Here is a 16,974-nt window from a genome sequence, read left to right on the forward strand (position 1 = left end):
ATGTTATTGTTGAGTCAAAAGCAGAGCTATGCGTGTTTAATATTTGTCCCCCTCGACTTGCAGCAAGCAAGCTCATGGTCAAAACATTAATATAGGATCAGTAGAAGATTATTAAAAAACAAATGTCCCTTACTTCCACAAAAGCCTTTCCAACCTTTTTCAGATGGTGATAGAAAAAAAAATAAATATTTGTTAGATTTTTATCATGAAGATGTTAAAATATCTTATGATGCCTTATTAGCTGAATAACTATGATTAAAAAATTAACTATGGTTGATACAGTCCCAAAAAATGCTATGGATACTTTGCATTATTTCAAACACATTTTAGATTATATTCCCAATGTATTAAAATGGTTTTATATATATTAGCAACTCTTCCCATTAGTAAATTAATGAGAGAACATTCTCTTTTTTAAGAAGAATATCAGAGCCATGCAGAGGTACCATTTACAGGGCACGGTCCAGATTTTTTTTAAAATTTTTTTCGGCCCAGGTTTTTTTAAAAAAAAATTTCAGGCCCGACCCGGCTTTTTTGAAAATAAAATTTTCAAGCTTGGTCCAAATTTTTTTATAATAAATTATATTTATTTTTGATTTTTTTAGCTAATAATGGAGATTTCAAATATTTGGTTTTAAAATATACAGTTCGGCCTGGATATTTTTAAAAAAAAAAATTCAGGCCCAACCCGGGTGTTGTTTTAAAAAAAAATTTCTAGCCCAGCCCGGGTATGTTTAAAAAAATTAAAATACGGTCCGGCTCGGGGCCCGGGCCTGCAAGTCTCTGAAAAACATACCTATGAAATACAACTTCTGAAAGTAGATTGAATGATTTGGATCTTTTGAATATTCATAGGCATTTAACGCCAAGCAAGGATAGATAATTGAAAAATTAGCTCAAAACATACAAAATACAATTATTCTTAAGAAACTTTTTGTGTATTAATTTATATCTCCAACATTTAAATTTTTTATACTTTATATATTTTAAAGATTTGTGCTTAGTATTTTTAATTAACAATAATATTTTTTAAAAATTTTTATTATCCCCCCCCCCCCAGACCAAATTCATGCGTACGTGCCTGCTAGTATAGGTTTTCATTTATTATAAATATTTATACAAGATTTTGCATTTATAAATAAGAGCTATTTATACCTCATTTTGCTATATTTTACAAGTTTTTAAATTTTGTTATAATTAATTTAATCTTGAAATTATTTTTTTTGGTATTATAAACTTCTATAAAAATTATTTTAATAATGTTAATATTCAAGAAAATCTTTACAATTTTAATAGACATTTATTATATATTTTGTTGATGATTGCTTTGGATGCAATAAAATATATCTGTATCTAGATTAGAGGTTACATTGGGCGGGTTTTTGGACAAAAAGCCCGCCCATCCAATGTTTTAAAAAAAATTTAACCCGCCAGTCCATAGTTTTCAAAAAATATATACCTGCCCGCCCGTCCATTTGTCTAAAATTCCTTACCCGCCCGCCCATTAGTCTAAAATTTTTACCCACCCGCCCATTATTTATAAAAAAATTTTAACCCAAGCCCGATTATAAAATTTTATTATGGTCATTCTTTTATTTTTTTAAGCATCTAATAAAAATATTTCAGCATTACACCTCTACAAAAAGTTTATAATTTAGGAAATTAATATAAGTATAAAAATAATCAATGTAAATTATGGACAATTTATTTGATCAAATTGAATATATGAAAAAAATATAAATGTAAAATTAATATTATATGTAATTATAATGCAAAAATAATAATGAATCGACATTTTGGATTCAAACACGTTCTTCTTTGTTCTAAAAATCTTCCAGCAATGCTTAATCCGCGTTATGGAAGAAGCACTAGAAAAGTTTTATTACATTCCCATAAAAGAAATTTTTAATAGACAAAAATGTTTATTTATTCTAAGAAAAAAGTTTTATTGTTGTGTTTATTATATAATATAGTTAGGTAAATGTTCTTCACTTAAAAAAAACGATTGGTACAATAAAAAAAGAAATATTGTTAGATCATTTAAACAATTATTTTTTTTAGTTTGTTTTTGAACAAAAAATTTAAAATAAAAATATATATATAAAGTATTAAAACTTATATATAAATAATATTTTTTTTCCATTTAAATCTATAGATAAGTTTAAGATTGTGATAGATATTTTTATCATGTAAAGGAATATATAAATCCTTGCTTAGCCATGACGCCTATAATTATTAAAAACAATACCATTGATGAACAAAATTATAAGCAAATAAAATTATTTAGAATTTTCTAAAATAATTTTATAAATATTTGGCTAACTTTTAATGAATAAATTATAAGTTTAAGGTTAAAAAATAATTTTTTAAATGTATGCTCGTTTTAAATGAGAATTTGCTCTAAAAAAATGATAAAAATAGGGGTATTGATTGACATTTTTTAATGAGAATAAAATATAAAAATGTTGTTTACGTATTTTGTACTCATAAGAGTTTCTGTTCGAGAACAACGACGATCCCTGTATAGATACGTTTTTAAAAACGTATCCGTATCTAGATACATTTTTCAAATGGTATCTGTATCTAGATATTTTTCAGGCGTTGTATCTGTATCTAGATCCATTTAAAAAGTATCTATTAACTCTGATTGCTAGCATTAAAATTTTTTTTTTTAAAATTATAAATTAAAGTGGGCAAATATCTAATTTTAGTTAGCATTATTATAAAATACTCTTAAGCCAATTCAATATGATTGACAATATGACTTTTTCACAAAAAATTAATTAAAATTTTTGCCTCGGAAATTATTTTCCTCCAGGGCATATTAAAATATGATTTAAATAAAAAGATAGCGATTTAATCAAATTCTAATTTTTAGAAAAAATTGGACTTGAATACTTTTTTTTAAGATGTTCGATGGTTGTACATTCTGGTTTAAAAGCCCGCTATCTGACAATCTCTCTTTATATATTATTTTGGAATAGTGAAGAATAAAATTTAAAAAATTTTTTTTAATTCACCGCCGCTGTGACCCTATTAAATAAGAATTTCCCATAAAATCAAAAACCCCTCTTCCTATCCCTTTAATTTCCTATTTTCTTATCAATTAGTCCTTAGAATAACCTAAGTGGAATTAAAATTCTACAGAGCGATGGTTCATTTAATAGAAACCAGAAGACGCAGCAATATAGAAAATTCGACCGTTAATTTTACAGCCCACGCCTTGTGGTACAACTTTCATCAAAGTTATTAATGATATTTTTGCAAACGTTGCAAAAATAAAAGTAAGAAAAATATATTTGTCTAGCTCGTTTTCAAAATGCCATTAATTGTAACCTTATTAATTCCGATTATGATGATGGTTATGGCTGTAAACTTATACATTAGTCGAATAAGTTACTAACTCGATGATCATTCGCATTTATCAAAACTACTACTCGTAACTAGAATTCGATAAAATACCGGACCCACGGATATAAAGTTCAAACGTTATAAAAATACTTGATCTTATCCTAATGCATTCTAATTTATATAATTTCAAAATATGAGTCGATTTGGTATAAAAAAATTCTATTTTATTAATTGAGGCTAATATAATTTATAAATAATGGATCAAAGATCCTCTTAAAATGTCAACTCAAATCGCCGTGTTCTGATGTCGTTATCTTAGTTTCCCTGGATCTCAATGAGAGCCTTTTTTTGCTCCCCCTCTCTTAATGTATTCTTTATATAATATTTTTTATAAGTTATTTTTAATATAAATATAATGTATATGTTTATGAAAAAAAACATTTTTTAAAATTAAATTTTTTTTAATATAAATTTAGTCTAAAAAAATAATAATATATAAGAAATATATAAATAATTTAACTACATATAAACTATATCCAATTCGTCAAAAGATTTTTTAAAAAAATATTTCAATTACGATAAATGAATTTACTTCAATATAACAAATATATTTAAGCTTAAAATATTAATAATTATATTCATATAGTTTGGGCTATTCCCCAGAAATTTCAAGGATCTTAGCTTTAAGGGGCTCAAACCAATCGTCGCCTTTCTTGAGTAGCTGAAATTTGGTAGGTAACTCTTTAAGTTTGACAATTTTGGTGGGCATATGTTGAAGTAAATTAAATCTTTGATCGCTTTCCAAAACCTTTTCTTTCTTGTCTTTGTTTTCCCTTTGAATTTCTTTTTCCTCCTCCCCGTCGTTTTCGTTTTTATGATGACTTTGTGACTCTATGAAATTTTTGATGGTAACTATGGATTCCGGAAATTTAACGTAAGACGCAGTCGAAATGCATATAACAGGATATTGGAGGGCTTTTCTTTAGGGTAAAATAATTTTTAATGAGACGCATATAATAATAATTATATATCAAAGTTTTAAAAAAAAATTTGAATAAGAATCTCTTGAAAGATTTTTTATGCATGAAAATTATAGTGCGCACAAATTGAGCGTTTGCATTTTGAAGTAATTTTTATAATAATAAAAACGTAACGCATTCCTTGTTTAAATTGAGGTTGCCTTATTATTAATAGTCGATTCAAAATTTTAACTAAATATCAAAAGAAAGATTTCTTTGAATATATTAATGCCTGCCTTTAATTTATAAATATTCCATTTTAAGATATAAGTAAGTTATTTTTTAAAAATTTTATATAATATTACAAAATGAAGAATAGAAGTATTAAAAAAGAAAACGTGTTTGCATTCTTTAAAATTGCTAACGCCAAGTAATTATACCAATTTTGCACGATGCTATTTAAAATGAATTGTTTACAACGTTGCATTTACAACGTAGCGTTTTAAACACTCAATTTGTTAGCATTATTACAAAAGATTTGCCTTATAAATTACAAACGATTTTGGCATTTTTAGGTAAAATTTGATCAAAAATCTCTCTTCTTCAAAATCTGCTAATAATATTGATTTGTAATTTTTTTTTACTTCTAAATTAATAAACATTCAATCAAGCTTTTATAAGAAAGATAAACAGAGAATATGGTTCAAAATTTTATAAATGGAAAAAAAATATAACAACTGGAGATAATATTTTTTGGGGAAAAAGAAGAAATACAAAATCATACTCATCCTTGCGATCGTAATAATATGCCACTCCAACCGCTGTGTGGGGACAAAGTATGTAATCATCATCTTTCCAACATCGTAATATAGTCCTTCTAACCACTTCATCATCGCATGCATAGCCTCTTAGATCTTTTTGAATCTTTATGATAGATTAATCAATAAATACATTTGAAGAGAAAAAAAACTTTCCCCAATTAAAATAAAGAAATAAATTGGGCACTAATTCTGATACAGATGAATACTTTTAAACAAAAAATGTCTTATTCAAATAAGAAGAATTATTACGATATTATTTAATTTCATATTAGAGACTATGTAAATGAGAATTAAAGGAAAGATACATATTTGAGATTTTGTGGATATAATTCACTTTTCAATTTTTGGAAAGAATTCTTTTTTAATTTTTATTTTAGCTTTAACCTTTTGCTTTTTGCCATTTGATTTTTATGTCTTATTATTTTATAATTATGTTAGATCATGTAATAAAATGTGAGTAAAATTATATATTCATATTTTTATATATAAGTTGATATTTTTAGCAACCTTATATTTATTTCAACTTATTAAAGTTTCTTACTGCTTGCCTAAATTATTTTCTATTTCAATCTATCCTTCAGTGTTACCTCAATCTTGCATATTACAAATTCTATCATAACAAAATATAAAAAACTAGGCAAAAATGACCACCAATTATAAATCCTTTCTACCAAACCTAAAATTTCCCGAAATGTCATATATGACAAAATCCCTAAATAAAACTTTAAAAATTATATTTATAAAACTTCGTTTAAAAGATCTGGTGGTATGGAAACATTATGGTATTTTTCGAAATCGTTCATTATTTTAGCGGTGAGGTCGGCGTTTCTTTTGCTGTAAATATAAAATATTCTTTCCATATTGAAAGGACACTTTAAATATAAAAGAAAATATATTGTTTATTAAAAAAAAATATTAATTAATGTATTTTTTTTTAAAATTTAAAGTCTTTGTCCGTCTTCGCTTGGAGGATAAACTCGTCTTTTGGATGCATTATAGTATTAAAAATTAAGTTTAAATGCTACGTAGCGAACACGAATAATGCATATAACCAATTTACAGATACCATTTAAAATGCCTAATTTGTGTTTACAGCGCAGAGTTTGAAATACTAAATTTTTAAACACTATTATGAAGGATGAACCGTTAAAGAACGGGTTGTGGCTAAAAGGAGCGTACCCAATTCCCGAACGAATTTTTATCAAATATTATTCCATGGCAAATAGTATACCCGATTCTTTCAATTTTAATAAAATTTTGCATAGTGATGATAATCACTAAAGCATCACAAGAAAATATTATAACAATTTTATTCTTAGAATCAAAAGGTCATGAGAGGTACCCTGAAAACTATAGACCTATTGGTTTCAAGAGTCTAAATTTTTTGATTTTTTATAACTATAATACCATATTTTAATAATAGTGAAGGGGTCGGGTTGAAAAGATCGATTTGAGATAATTATATTTTTGAGCTTTTAAAAGTGTTTTTTTAAACGAGCAATAGTCCCCTAGTCGCTATGATTAAAAATTGAAATAATACATTATAGGGAGTTTTCAAAACTTGAGTAGGAGTAGCCAATTTTATTATTAATAGTAATTTTCTTAGTATGGATTTAAAACATATTCACATATTCTAGTATATATTACTTAACCAATTTTATTACCAGTACTAATTTTCTTAGTAGAGATTTAAAAACCAGGTATATATTTGATAATGAATATATCACCTCGCATTTATCACAAGTAAATAGAATCTTTACAGTTTAAATTTAAAGAGACTTAAAACTTCTATGATTAAATTTTTTTTTAAATTAATTCACAAGACTTTGAGCACGATTTCTTAGGATTTCTATTGTATAGTGAGCACAAAACTGATGGAGATTCCAAATTTCCAATTCATTAATACAAACTTAACTTGTATATCCATTGAGACCGAGAGGGTTTGCTGAAAAGGTTTTTGGGAAGAGAAATCCCCTCTATTAATAGTTCTGGCTATCACGTCATTAGCGTTAACGGCCATCGTTATTTTTAAAGGTATTCCCATTTGTATAGCTAAGCAAGCACCTATGCATATAACAGCAAAAAAACATTCTATCAAACAACATATAAAAAGAAGAAGAATTTATTATCACATTTGCGATTTATGCAATGATATTTGCTATTATCTTGGTTATTATTTATTTCATATTTAAATAAACAAAATAAAACCATATTAATTAATAATTAAATTATCTATTTTTACAGACATTACAACATTAATTAATATATTATGGGAGAAAACTTAAAAAGCCTAACGAGTAAAGTCATTTAAGTTTATATTTTTTTTTTAAATTATAAAAAATTGGTAAATTATTTATATAATTGCCTTAATTTAACAGTGTTTCAATATAATAATAAACAGATTAAAGATAGTATGGGGAAGTGTGTAAATTAAAATATCATCGATGGCTCAAATTAGAGTACAAATTGAATAATATATTCATATTTAAACTTACCCATGGCGTCTCCTCCAGCCCCTGAGGGAACAACTATCTCTACAATATTTTCCGAACTAGGGCCAGTTGCTTTCCATTGGGTTCTATAGGCTTCCTTCCTCGCACTTTGTCCGCCTTTATCATCTATTTTTACTTCTTTTTTTTGCCGTAGACCAACATTATCTTGATCACCGCTAATATCGATTCGTTCTTTATCCTCTTCGAAATTAGAAATTGAGTGTTTGTCGATATTCATCACTAATGGGTCGTTTTTTTTCGAAAATTCAAAATTAAATTGGGGCGTGCTAAAAGTGGTAACGGGCGAGTTGGGAGAAGCACTAGAAAGATCCTCTGACCCTAGTCCGGCCAAATCAAGATGTTGGTAAGTGGAAGAATACATGTCGCTCTCTATGTCCATAATTTGAGATTTCTTGTTCTGCAGTATCATAATAAAGAATTTTTTAAATTTAATTTAATCTTTGTCATTTAAAATAATTCATTAAAGACATGATCACCATATAGGTGTAACCTGTATTTTCGTCAAGGGGGAGGGGGGAAGCACTATTAGGTGCGGTTTTTCCATAAATTGTATTGAAGGGCTTGAGAGATTTAGGCCTTGAGAGTTTACATTTAAAAAAAATCATTATGGTTCTTTCATTTCTTTTTTTTATATTTAAAATGCCCTTCTATGGCATATTTAGGGTTGGTATAATTTAATCAAATTGATTTAAATCACCATTTAAATCAATTATTTTTAGAATAAAAAACCAGATTTAAGCCAATTTTATTTTTTGCTTGTGATTTAAATAATTGTTAGTTTTTATTATATATTTTTTTGCTGTGCATAAAAGTTGTACAGTAATTAATTGCTAAAATTAATATTTAATTATTTTATATTACTGAGTTAATCCTGATAAATATTTTTAAAATTTTTTTAATTAATATTGTTTAATTTAATTTAAGGAAGAATCTATATTTTTAATTTGCTCTCGTTTAAATAAATATATAATTCAATATTTTGATATTCAAAAAGATTAATTCATCCAGTATATATGAAAATTTTTATTTTTATTCAGTTTATAAAAGTTTACCTCTAGTTCTAGATAGATTTATATAAAAATAAAATTTTCATTAAATTAAAATTATCAAGCATTCTTAACATCAAAATTACTTTTTAATTATAATAATGAATTAAAATTATCAAGTAATTCTAAACATCAAAATTACTTTTTAATTATAATAATGTATTAGATTAAAATTATCAAGTATTTTTAACATCAAAATTACTTTTTAATTATAATAATGTATTAAATTAAAATTAGTATAAATTAGGCAAATATTAAATATTGACAATTATATTTGATAAATAACTTTTTAGTCAATCCAATATAGATATAGATTTAACAATAGTTTATTTATCAATTTCAAAAAACTGATATTTAATGTAATATAATGAATGTGTTTCCCATACACTTGAGCTACAAGGCTCATTGGAACACTTGGATAAAAAAAACTGACAAGCTTAATTATGTCTTAATTAATCACTTTTTAAATAAATATAAAAGCAAGTTTTAAAAAAAGAAAAAGATTATATAAAATTTGATTATATAGGCCTCATGTTACTAACTAAACTACGATGGGTTTTATTTTTATGTACAAAGATTTTGGACCAATTTAGATTTTTTTTGTATATATTAGGGCAATTTATAGGTTGGTGAATGCTTTTTTAATAAAAAAAATCAACCAATAAAAGGATCAAAATAAGATGAAGTAGGAACATAAAAAATGAGGGATGAGAAGTGGAAGGTTGAAATAAAGATTCCATGCATTATTTATTTCAAATATTGACCTGATAAGGGCACCAATCGACGGAGGACACCTTTATGTAAGCGTAAACGTGGTGCACTATTTGAACCAAGACCCTGACTAAGTTTATGGAATTTATGCAGCATAAGGTAAAATTAGGATTATCAGTTAAGGAAGGGTCTTGAAAACATTTATGAATCGGGACATCTAGGTCGTCGCACGTTCCTTCCACTATAAATTGATATATATATATCACAATATTAAAAAGATATTTTTTTCATTTCATTTATCCTCCTTTGCCTTTTTATTTTTGTTCGCATTATAAATAACTTTTTTATCGATTTTTTTCTTTTTTATTTCATTCATTATTTATTTTTTTAAATTCATTTTTTCCTTCTTCCAATTCAAATTCTAAAGCTAATTATTTCTAAAAAAAACAAACCTTTGAAAATGTGAATATTCGGATCTAAGACCGTAGTCATTTGCAATTCTTGAATCTCGGTACATAATTTGTCGGGCAGTAACACTATCAGATTTATGTTGGGTAAGCCTTTAATAGCTTCTATAGCCGCTCCCCCTGTGTCTCCAGATGTACCTCAATTATGGTTAAAACAATATAACTTAATTCGCGATGTCGACTATAAAAAAAATTAATTATTTCATTTTAAACTTTGCCAAGGCAACAATTCAAATTTTTGTATGTATTTAATGTACGCAAATTCTTTATTGGCGCGACATTTAGGTAATGTAGTCTCTCAGTGTAGCATCAGTTAAAAATGCCCGATTATTAGATGAGTAAATAAGTTTCCTGACTTCTAGATTGGTATAAAGAGAAAGGATTTTGGTTCTTATTAGTGTTGTTAAGAATGAGCCAAACGGCCATACTTTTTTAAAAAAATCTATCAATTTCAATATAATTTTTACATAAATCGTCCAGAAGAAGTATGGATTGCTTCAATCCGGTTATCATATATTTTGTGAACCATAGATTGGTTATTTTTTTTAAATATATATTTATTATAAGACCTGCAGAGAGAGAAATTTTAAGTCCAGCTCAGATTTGAAAAAATTTATCATAAGTAATATTGATTTCTTAATCATCTAAATTACAAAGCTTGCAAATAAATATATATTTTCATTCTTGTTTTTTCTTTTTTTTATTTTAAAAAATTTAACATTTGGGCCAAAGCTTGATGTGGCTTTTTGCTTAAAAGTTATAGTGAAAAGATTTTATGGATTATGGCTATGGTTATTTTATTTTTTAAAATGGACGCATTATCTATATTTAATTTCTAAAATATTTTTTCGGTATGGATTATTTATATTTATCGATACCTGAGTTGTTAAAGTAGCGTGCTACTTTTTCCCAATTATTTAATATATAAATAATTTTATTATTAAAATGTAACGAATAGAGCTACTTTTAAAAAATAATATCTAATTGCGCGCTACTTTTTTCTGATGGGTAGCGATAGCGGTAGCGCGCTACTTTTAAAAGTAGGGTTTAACAACTTTGATCGACACAATAAAAAAATTAAAAATTTTGAGATATTATTATGTTCTTATTACATTATTGATAAGGCTCCTATATAATAGCTCAGAATGCTGAGAAAAAATACTTAATGCTCAGGAAAAATACTGAATGCTCATATAAAATATTAATTTCTCAGGTAAACGCTCAGATTAAAAAATGAATCACTTCGAAAAATATATGAAACGCTACGAACTCGTCACTTATTTGCTCAGAAATATTTTTGCTTTACTATTTATTTTAAGAATCTGTATACGATTATAAATTTTAAAATAGGTTCTTCTGATACCGCACCCTCTAATTTCTACAATGTTATGTCATAACCCCCCCCCCCCACACATTGCCTTAGTCATTGTCAATTCGTCTAAATAAAAATTAATGGTTATGAGGGCTTATTTTAAAAAGGAATCTTATGATTAGTAAATATGGTTTTGGCTAAATAAAAATGGGGTAAATTAAACATTCAGGATAATATATTTAAAACTTCTTCTAAAACCTATTAAAGATATGAAAATTGAACGTAAATTTAGAATATTTTAAATCCATGAAAAATTAAATTTCCCTTTTTCATAATTTTATTAATTATTATTTTCTAGATATATGGCGCCATAGATATAAAAAATAAATAAATTCAGCAACCATTTTTGTTTATTTTAACTGGCTATTTATTTTTAGTTTTTAAATTTCTGTAGCAAATTATTATTATTTGTGAAGGTATTATCGTTAACATATTTAAGTTTAATTTCTAAAAATATATTTAATAATAGTTTAATTATAATATAAAAAGTATAGAGAATTATTCTCATGTTTGAAAGCAGTGAGAAGTTTTTTTCTTTTAATTTTAAAAAATTTATTTTTTTTATTTTAAACTTTCATTTTATTTATTTTAAATTATATGTTAAAATAATATAATATAAAAAACATGTAAATGATTTTTATTTATAAAAGATTTCCTATTTAAAAAGAGTTCTTGTTCAAAACAATTGTTTTTTTATTCAAAAAAAATATTAATTTTAAAAAAACATTTTTGGGTCATTTTTTCATGTAATTATTTTTGTTATATTTAATAATTTTTTTAATTGTATTGTAGTATATTATATATAATATAGTATAATTATGATGACAATTATTTTTATGGCGATACTAATTAAAATAAATTTTTTTAAAAAATGATGTTTCTTTTATTTTAACTAATTTTAATAAGTCATTATTTTTCTGCTCTTCGAACCCTGAACCCATCTGAACCCGAACTGGGTTCAAAGATTTTTCACTGAACCCATCCGAACCCATTTTTTTAGAAGGAGGGTTCTCGTCCCTGTTTGAAAGTCATTATGCCCCTAAAGATATAGAGTAATGAGTAAAAATTACAATGTTATCAGTAGATCTTTACAGTAGTTTTTATAAGAAACTAATATTGAAATGATATGTTAAAATTTATTAGCTTCTCCATCCCACCCTGAATAATACAGTTATAATTATCCATATAGTCAAATGATCCATTTCGATATATTATGCTGGAAGCTTTTTAACCCAACCACACTCACTCAGAAGATGTAGAGTGATAAGCATCAATGTAATCAATCGATCTCATTACCAGGTTATATTAGATACCATGTCTATATATTATGCTAGGACATTTTCAACCCACCAAACCCTACAATACCCTTTCTAAAGAGAGGAGTAGAGTAAACCGGTGATGGTGTAAACTTTGAGATTTAAGCCAAATATGTATTTTAATAAGTTAAGTGGGTCATGTTTCACATAAAATTGCTCATAAGAAATTTTAAAATAAATTTTTTTATAAATGTCACTCAGACTAAATATCAATTCTAAATGATAAAATAAACTCAATTTTATCATGTATAAAAATTTTGACAATATTTATGGTAATTTAATATCTTCAAAAAAAAATTAAGGAAGACCATAGGTGCAGGTTTTGGCGTGGTATGTATTAGCCATTTTTTAGCATGGCTTATTTCAAAAAAAAATCCAACTAAATTTATAAGAACAATAGAAGCCACTAGATGATTGACTTATTTTTTGAATTATATGATAATTTTAAATGACAAGTTTATCCGGACGATGTGTATAATATAGATGAACCTGGTAAATTTAAAATGTTTGACAATTTATTTTCTAAAAATTAACATTATTATATAATAAAATTTAAAAATCTAAAAATAAAGAAGCGCTATGACACACAAGACACAACACAAAAGGATAATAGAGACTCCGGGTGTTTTTTAAATTCTTAAATTTTCATTTTATTGATAAATAACTAAGATATTTTTCTTAGATATTAATTTCTACCATAGAGATATGTAAAAATAAAACTAGTTTAAACATTTTGGGAAATTTGCTTCATTTTTATAGCATTTCAAATTTTCCCGGTCTCTCCTATCAATGTAATCAATTGATCTTTTTATTAGCTTTTACTTTATATCCATATTGAGATATTATACTAGAAAACTTCCAACCCCCATTTCCAGAGCTACTTCAAAGACCAATGATAAGAATCAATTGATCTCCTTATTAGCTTTCTAATACACATTTAGACAACCCCTCCCTCCTCTCAACCCACCTTGGAGAGAGGAGCATTAATGTAATCAACTTATATTTTTATTAGATTTCATTTGATACCCATGTTGAGTTATTTTATGAAGTACTTTTTAGCACCCCCCTTCCACAAACTCCCACTCAGGGCATATAAAGTGATGAGAATCAATATATTCCATTCTTTAACAACACTACTTATACATAATGAAAAATAAAAAAAATTTAGGGCAATTTTTAATATATTTTTACTTTTAATTAGGTTGGAAATTTGGAATCATTTTTATGTTTATAATAGATAGGGAGATAGTTTTTTTTTATATTTTTGGGTTGGACTGAGAAAATACTATTTTCCTATGTCAGGTTTGGTCAAAAAAAATGGTCTGTTGGTTATAGTGGATATTTTATAAGAATATCATCATTGATATTTAATTTAGTATATTTTATTTATTTTATAATTAAAGTTTACTATAATAATTCATTATGAAATAGACAATGTAAAAAATTATTTAAAACCCTAATAACAATGATTTCTAATAAAGTTCATTTGATCTAAAAGAAAATTAAATGAGCAATTTTTTTTGGCGAATACTAAGCCGTGTCCGATTTTGTTTGGATTAGGCTAAGTCTTAGCCAATTTTTTTAGCCAAGGCAAAGTCTGAGACGATTTATTTGGCTAAGAAAGTTTTAAAATGTTGAATATGACAATTGACACCCTTCTGATTACATTATTATTAAATTTCCAAAAAACAAATTTAAAATATTACTAATTATCCATTTTCATTAAAAACATTGGAAAAATTTTATAATGATGAATATGACAATTTTCATTCTTCTAAATTAAATTATTATAAAATTTACAGTAAAACGTTAGCCAATCAGAATCAGATTGGCTTAGGATTAGCCTTAGCCAAAAAAAAGCTAGACTAAGTCAATTACCCACCTATAATGAAAAGCAATAGTTTTCAACAGATTTTAAAATAATTTTCATGATAATGAGGAAGTAACACAGAAAAATTAATTTCCTTAACTCATATTTTTTTATATAATTTTTAATTTACTTTCTCTGTCATAGTTGTTATATAAAAACCCAAAGTATAATATGCAATATACAAAATTACTCTTTATAAAATTCTATAATTGGCTGGATGGGATTGGAATTTTGTTCAAAGTCTATTTAATGGCAGACTTTAATGTATATACTTTTGTATATTAATAAATTAATATATTATCAAATATGATATTTAGATTTGTATTAATATTGGGTTTATAATAGTTGTTTACCTACTAAAACTATTACCCTTTTGTTGTTCTTTGCAAGAAAATATTGCATAAACTGTCCTATACATGACATAGACAAATCCTTAAATGCATAAGTAGGACCATGAAACAATTCTAATATATTAGTACCATCATTAAGGTAATTCATTCTTATAATCTCTGGTATATCAAATTTTGAAAAGGCTTTTCTAAGTAATTCTATTTATGTTCGAATATAAAAAAAAGCAAATGTAAGAATAAAATATTTAATAAAGGCAATAAATATTATAAATTATAATGAAATTTATATTCTATTATTATACTTTTTAGGATATCATATGGAATCTCATCCTCAGATATGTAGTATTTTAATATTTCAAATGAGATCTCTAGATAAGAATAACCTTTCCATATTTTTAAATCTTCTTGAGTTATCTAAATTAATAAAGTACTATTTAACAAAATACATTTTATAAACTTTGGGTATATATTCTGGAATGTAAAGTCCACCATCTTTTGCATAACCAGTAAATAGAATATCTTCAAAGTTAAGGATCTCTTTTCGTGATAAGCTTCTCGTGCTGATATAGCGCATTTAGCTGATCAAGTATTTAGCACGAGATATTAACTACAAAAATATTTATTGCGTACTGAATACTGATTTATCAGCTGTTTTTAAAACATAGAAATATTTTGACATATCATAAATTCAAAATTTAGAATGTAACTAAAATTGTTTAATTCATAGCAGCCGACCAGGGGAGGATCCCTTCCCCCCTCGCATTTTAGATTAACAAAAGATTCCCCTCTAGTAAAAATTGTTAAATTTAAAAAAAAAGAGACTATAATTCAAAAAAAGAAAAAAGGATTATTATAAAAAATGTGAGAGCCCAAAATTCGTTTTATAAAATTAGCCAAAGCCCAGTGATAAGTGAACCTAAAGATCTCTAATAAAATTTATGGAGGGGGAGGGGCATATTTAATAATATTCTACCCCCACCCCGTCACTTAACATAAACCTGACTAATCTTATGTACAATGGAGTCAATGACATCCTTCAGAAATTTTCTCATTTTCATAAAAATAAAGATTCGCTTTAACTTTACAATTTCGCTAATGCAAAAAATTTTTTTTAATTAACTTCCTTAAAAAGGCACTTGGCAAAAACCATATAGGTTAGAATATGATAAAAAAATTTCTATATAATTAGTTTGTTCAGAATCAGGAATTTAAAACAATGATAAATGGAACTTAAAATATATCCTGTGTTATCACTAATACAAACATTATAAAAATTAATCTGTATTTGATTCCAATGACATTAATACTATAGACTGCCGATCGTAATGCTAAAATCAAATTTGAAGTGGCAAAAATTGAAGTGACTGGTGGTCATTTTGTGTTTGTATCTTTTACGAAAGATCCATATGATAATTTCATAAATTTCAGGTATATTTTTATTATGTTTATATTTATAATATATATATATATATTCTAATACCATCCCAAAGCGTGTCAAATTTATGCAAAATAACAGAGAGCTCATTCAGGGCTTTTGAAAAAGTAGATGAAATAACCAAAAGACATGCTGTTAAAAAAATAGAATGTCTAATATTGTCAAAAATATTAGGCACAAATATCCTTAGTGACCTGCAAGATCATATGTTTGATCAAGAGGCAGGGTTAAGTCATTATCAAATTATAATAAGACTTATAATAAAAAGGTATATATAATATTTACTTGATTTTAATAAAAATTTATTTTCAGATACCTGCACATAAGAATGCATCATTTTGGTAATAAAGTAAATCAAAAATTACAATTAAATATCAGGCAAAAACTAAACAAGGCTGTACTTTTTCAAGGGCAATAAACCAAGTAATATAAAAATATGTTATTTAACTTAAATATTTATAGGTGAAGAACAAATTATTTGAAAATTTCTAATGACTTTATTGGTTATAATAAATTAATTTTATTAGACATAAATATAACACATATATTATTGATTTATAAGATTAATATTTTTTTTTCGCGATACATATTAATTATAATAATACAATTATTTTATTTCATGTAAATATAACATAATATATATTATTTGTATTTTTCATGATATATATTTACATTATTGATTTTTATACTTTAGTGAATTAAATTTAAATAAAGAAATATATTTAGAAATGGATAGTTTATATTTATTAAGGAATAACATAAT

At 25.5% G+C, this 16,974-nt stretch overlaps 1 protein-coding gene across 1 annotated transcript; it reads right to left on the reverse strand.

Moving 5' to 3' along the window:
• Window positions 1-3,791: 3,791 nt before the first annotated feature.
• LOC135927571 (threonine synthase-like 2) lies at window positions 3,792-15,551 on the reverse strand. The gene is made up of 10 exons (XM_065463645.1): window positions 15,234-15,551; window positions 15,079-15,190; window positions 14,780-14,974; window positions 9,854-10,006; window positions 9,455-9,642; window positions 7,627-8,041; window positions 7,047-7,195; window positions 5,878-6,003; window positions 5,095-5,234; window positions 3,792-4,331 (listed from the first exon to the last, which is right to left on the reverse strand). The coding sequence occupies exons 1-10, from the start codon at window positions 15,348-15,350 to the stop codon at window positions 4,004-4,006; spliced, it is 1,923 nt and encodes a 640-aa protein (XP_065319717.1). The 5' UTR covers window positions 15,351-15,551; the 3' UTR covers window positions 3,792-4,003.
• Between the last annotated feature and the right edge of the window lie 1,423 nt (window positions 15,552-16,974).

Source organism: Gordionus sp. m RMFG-2023, chromosome 3 (assembly GCF_954871325.1).
Source record: "Gordionus sp. m RMFG-2023 chromosome 3, tfGorSpeb1-WG-v2, whole genome shotgun sequence".
Lineage (NCBI taxonomy): Eukaryota > Metazoa > Nematomorpha > Gordioida > Chordodea > Parachordodidae > Gordionus > Gordionus sp. m RMFG-2023.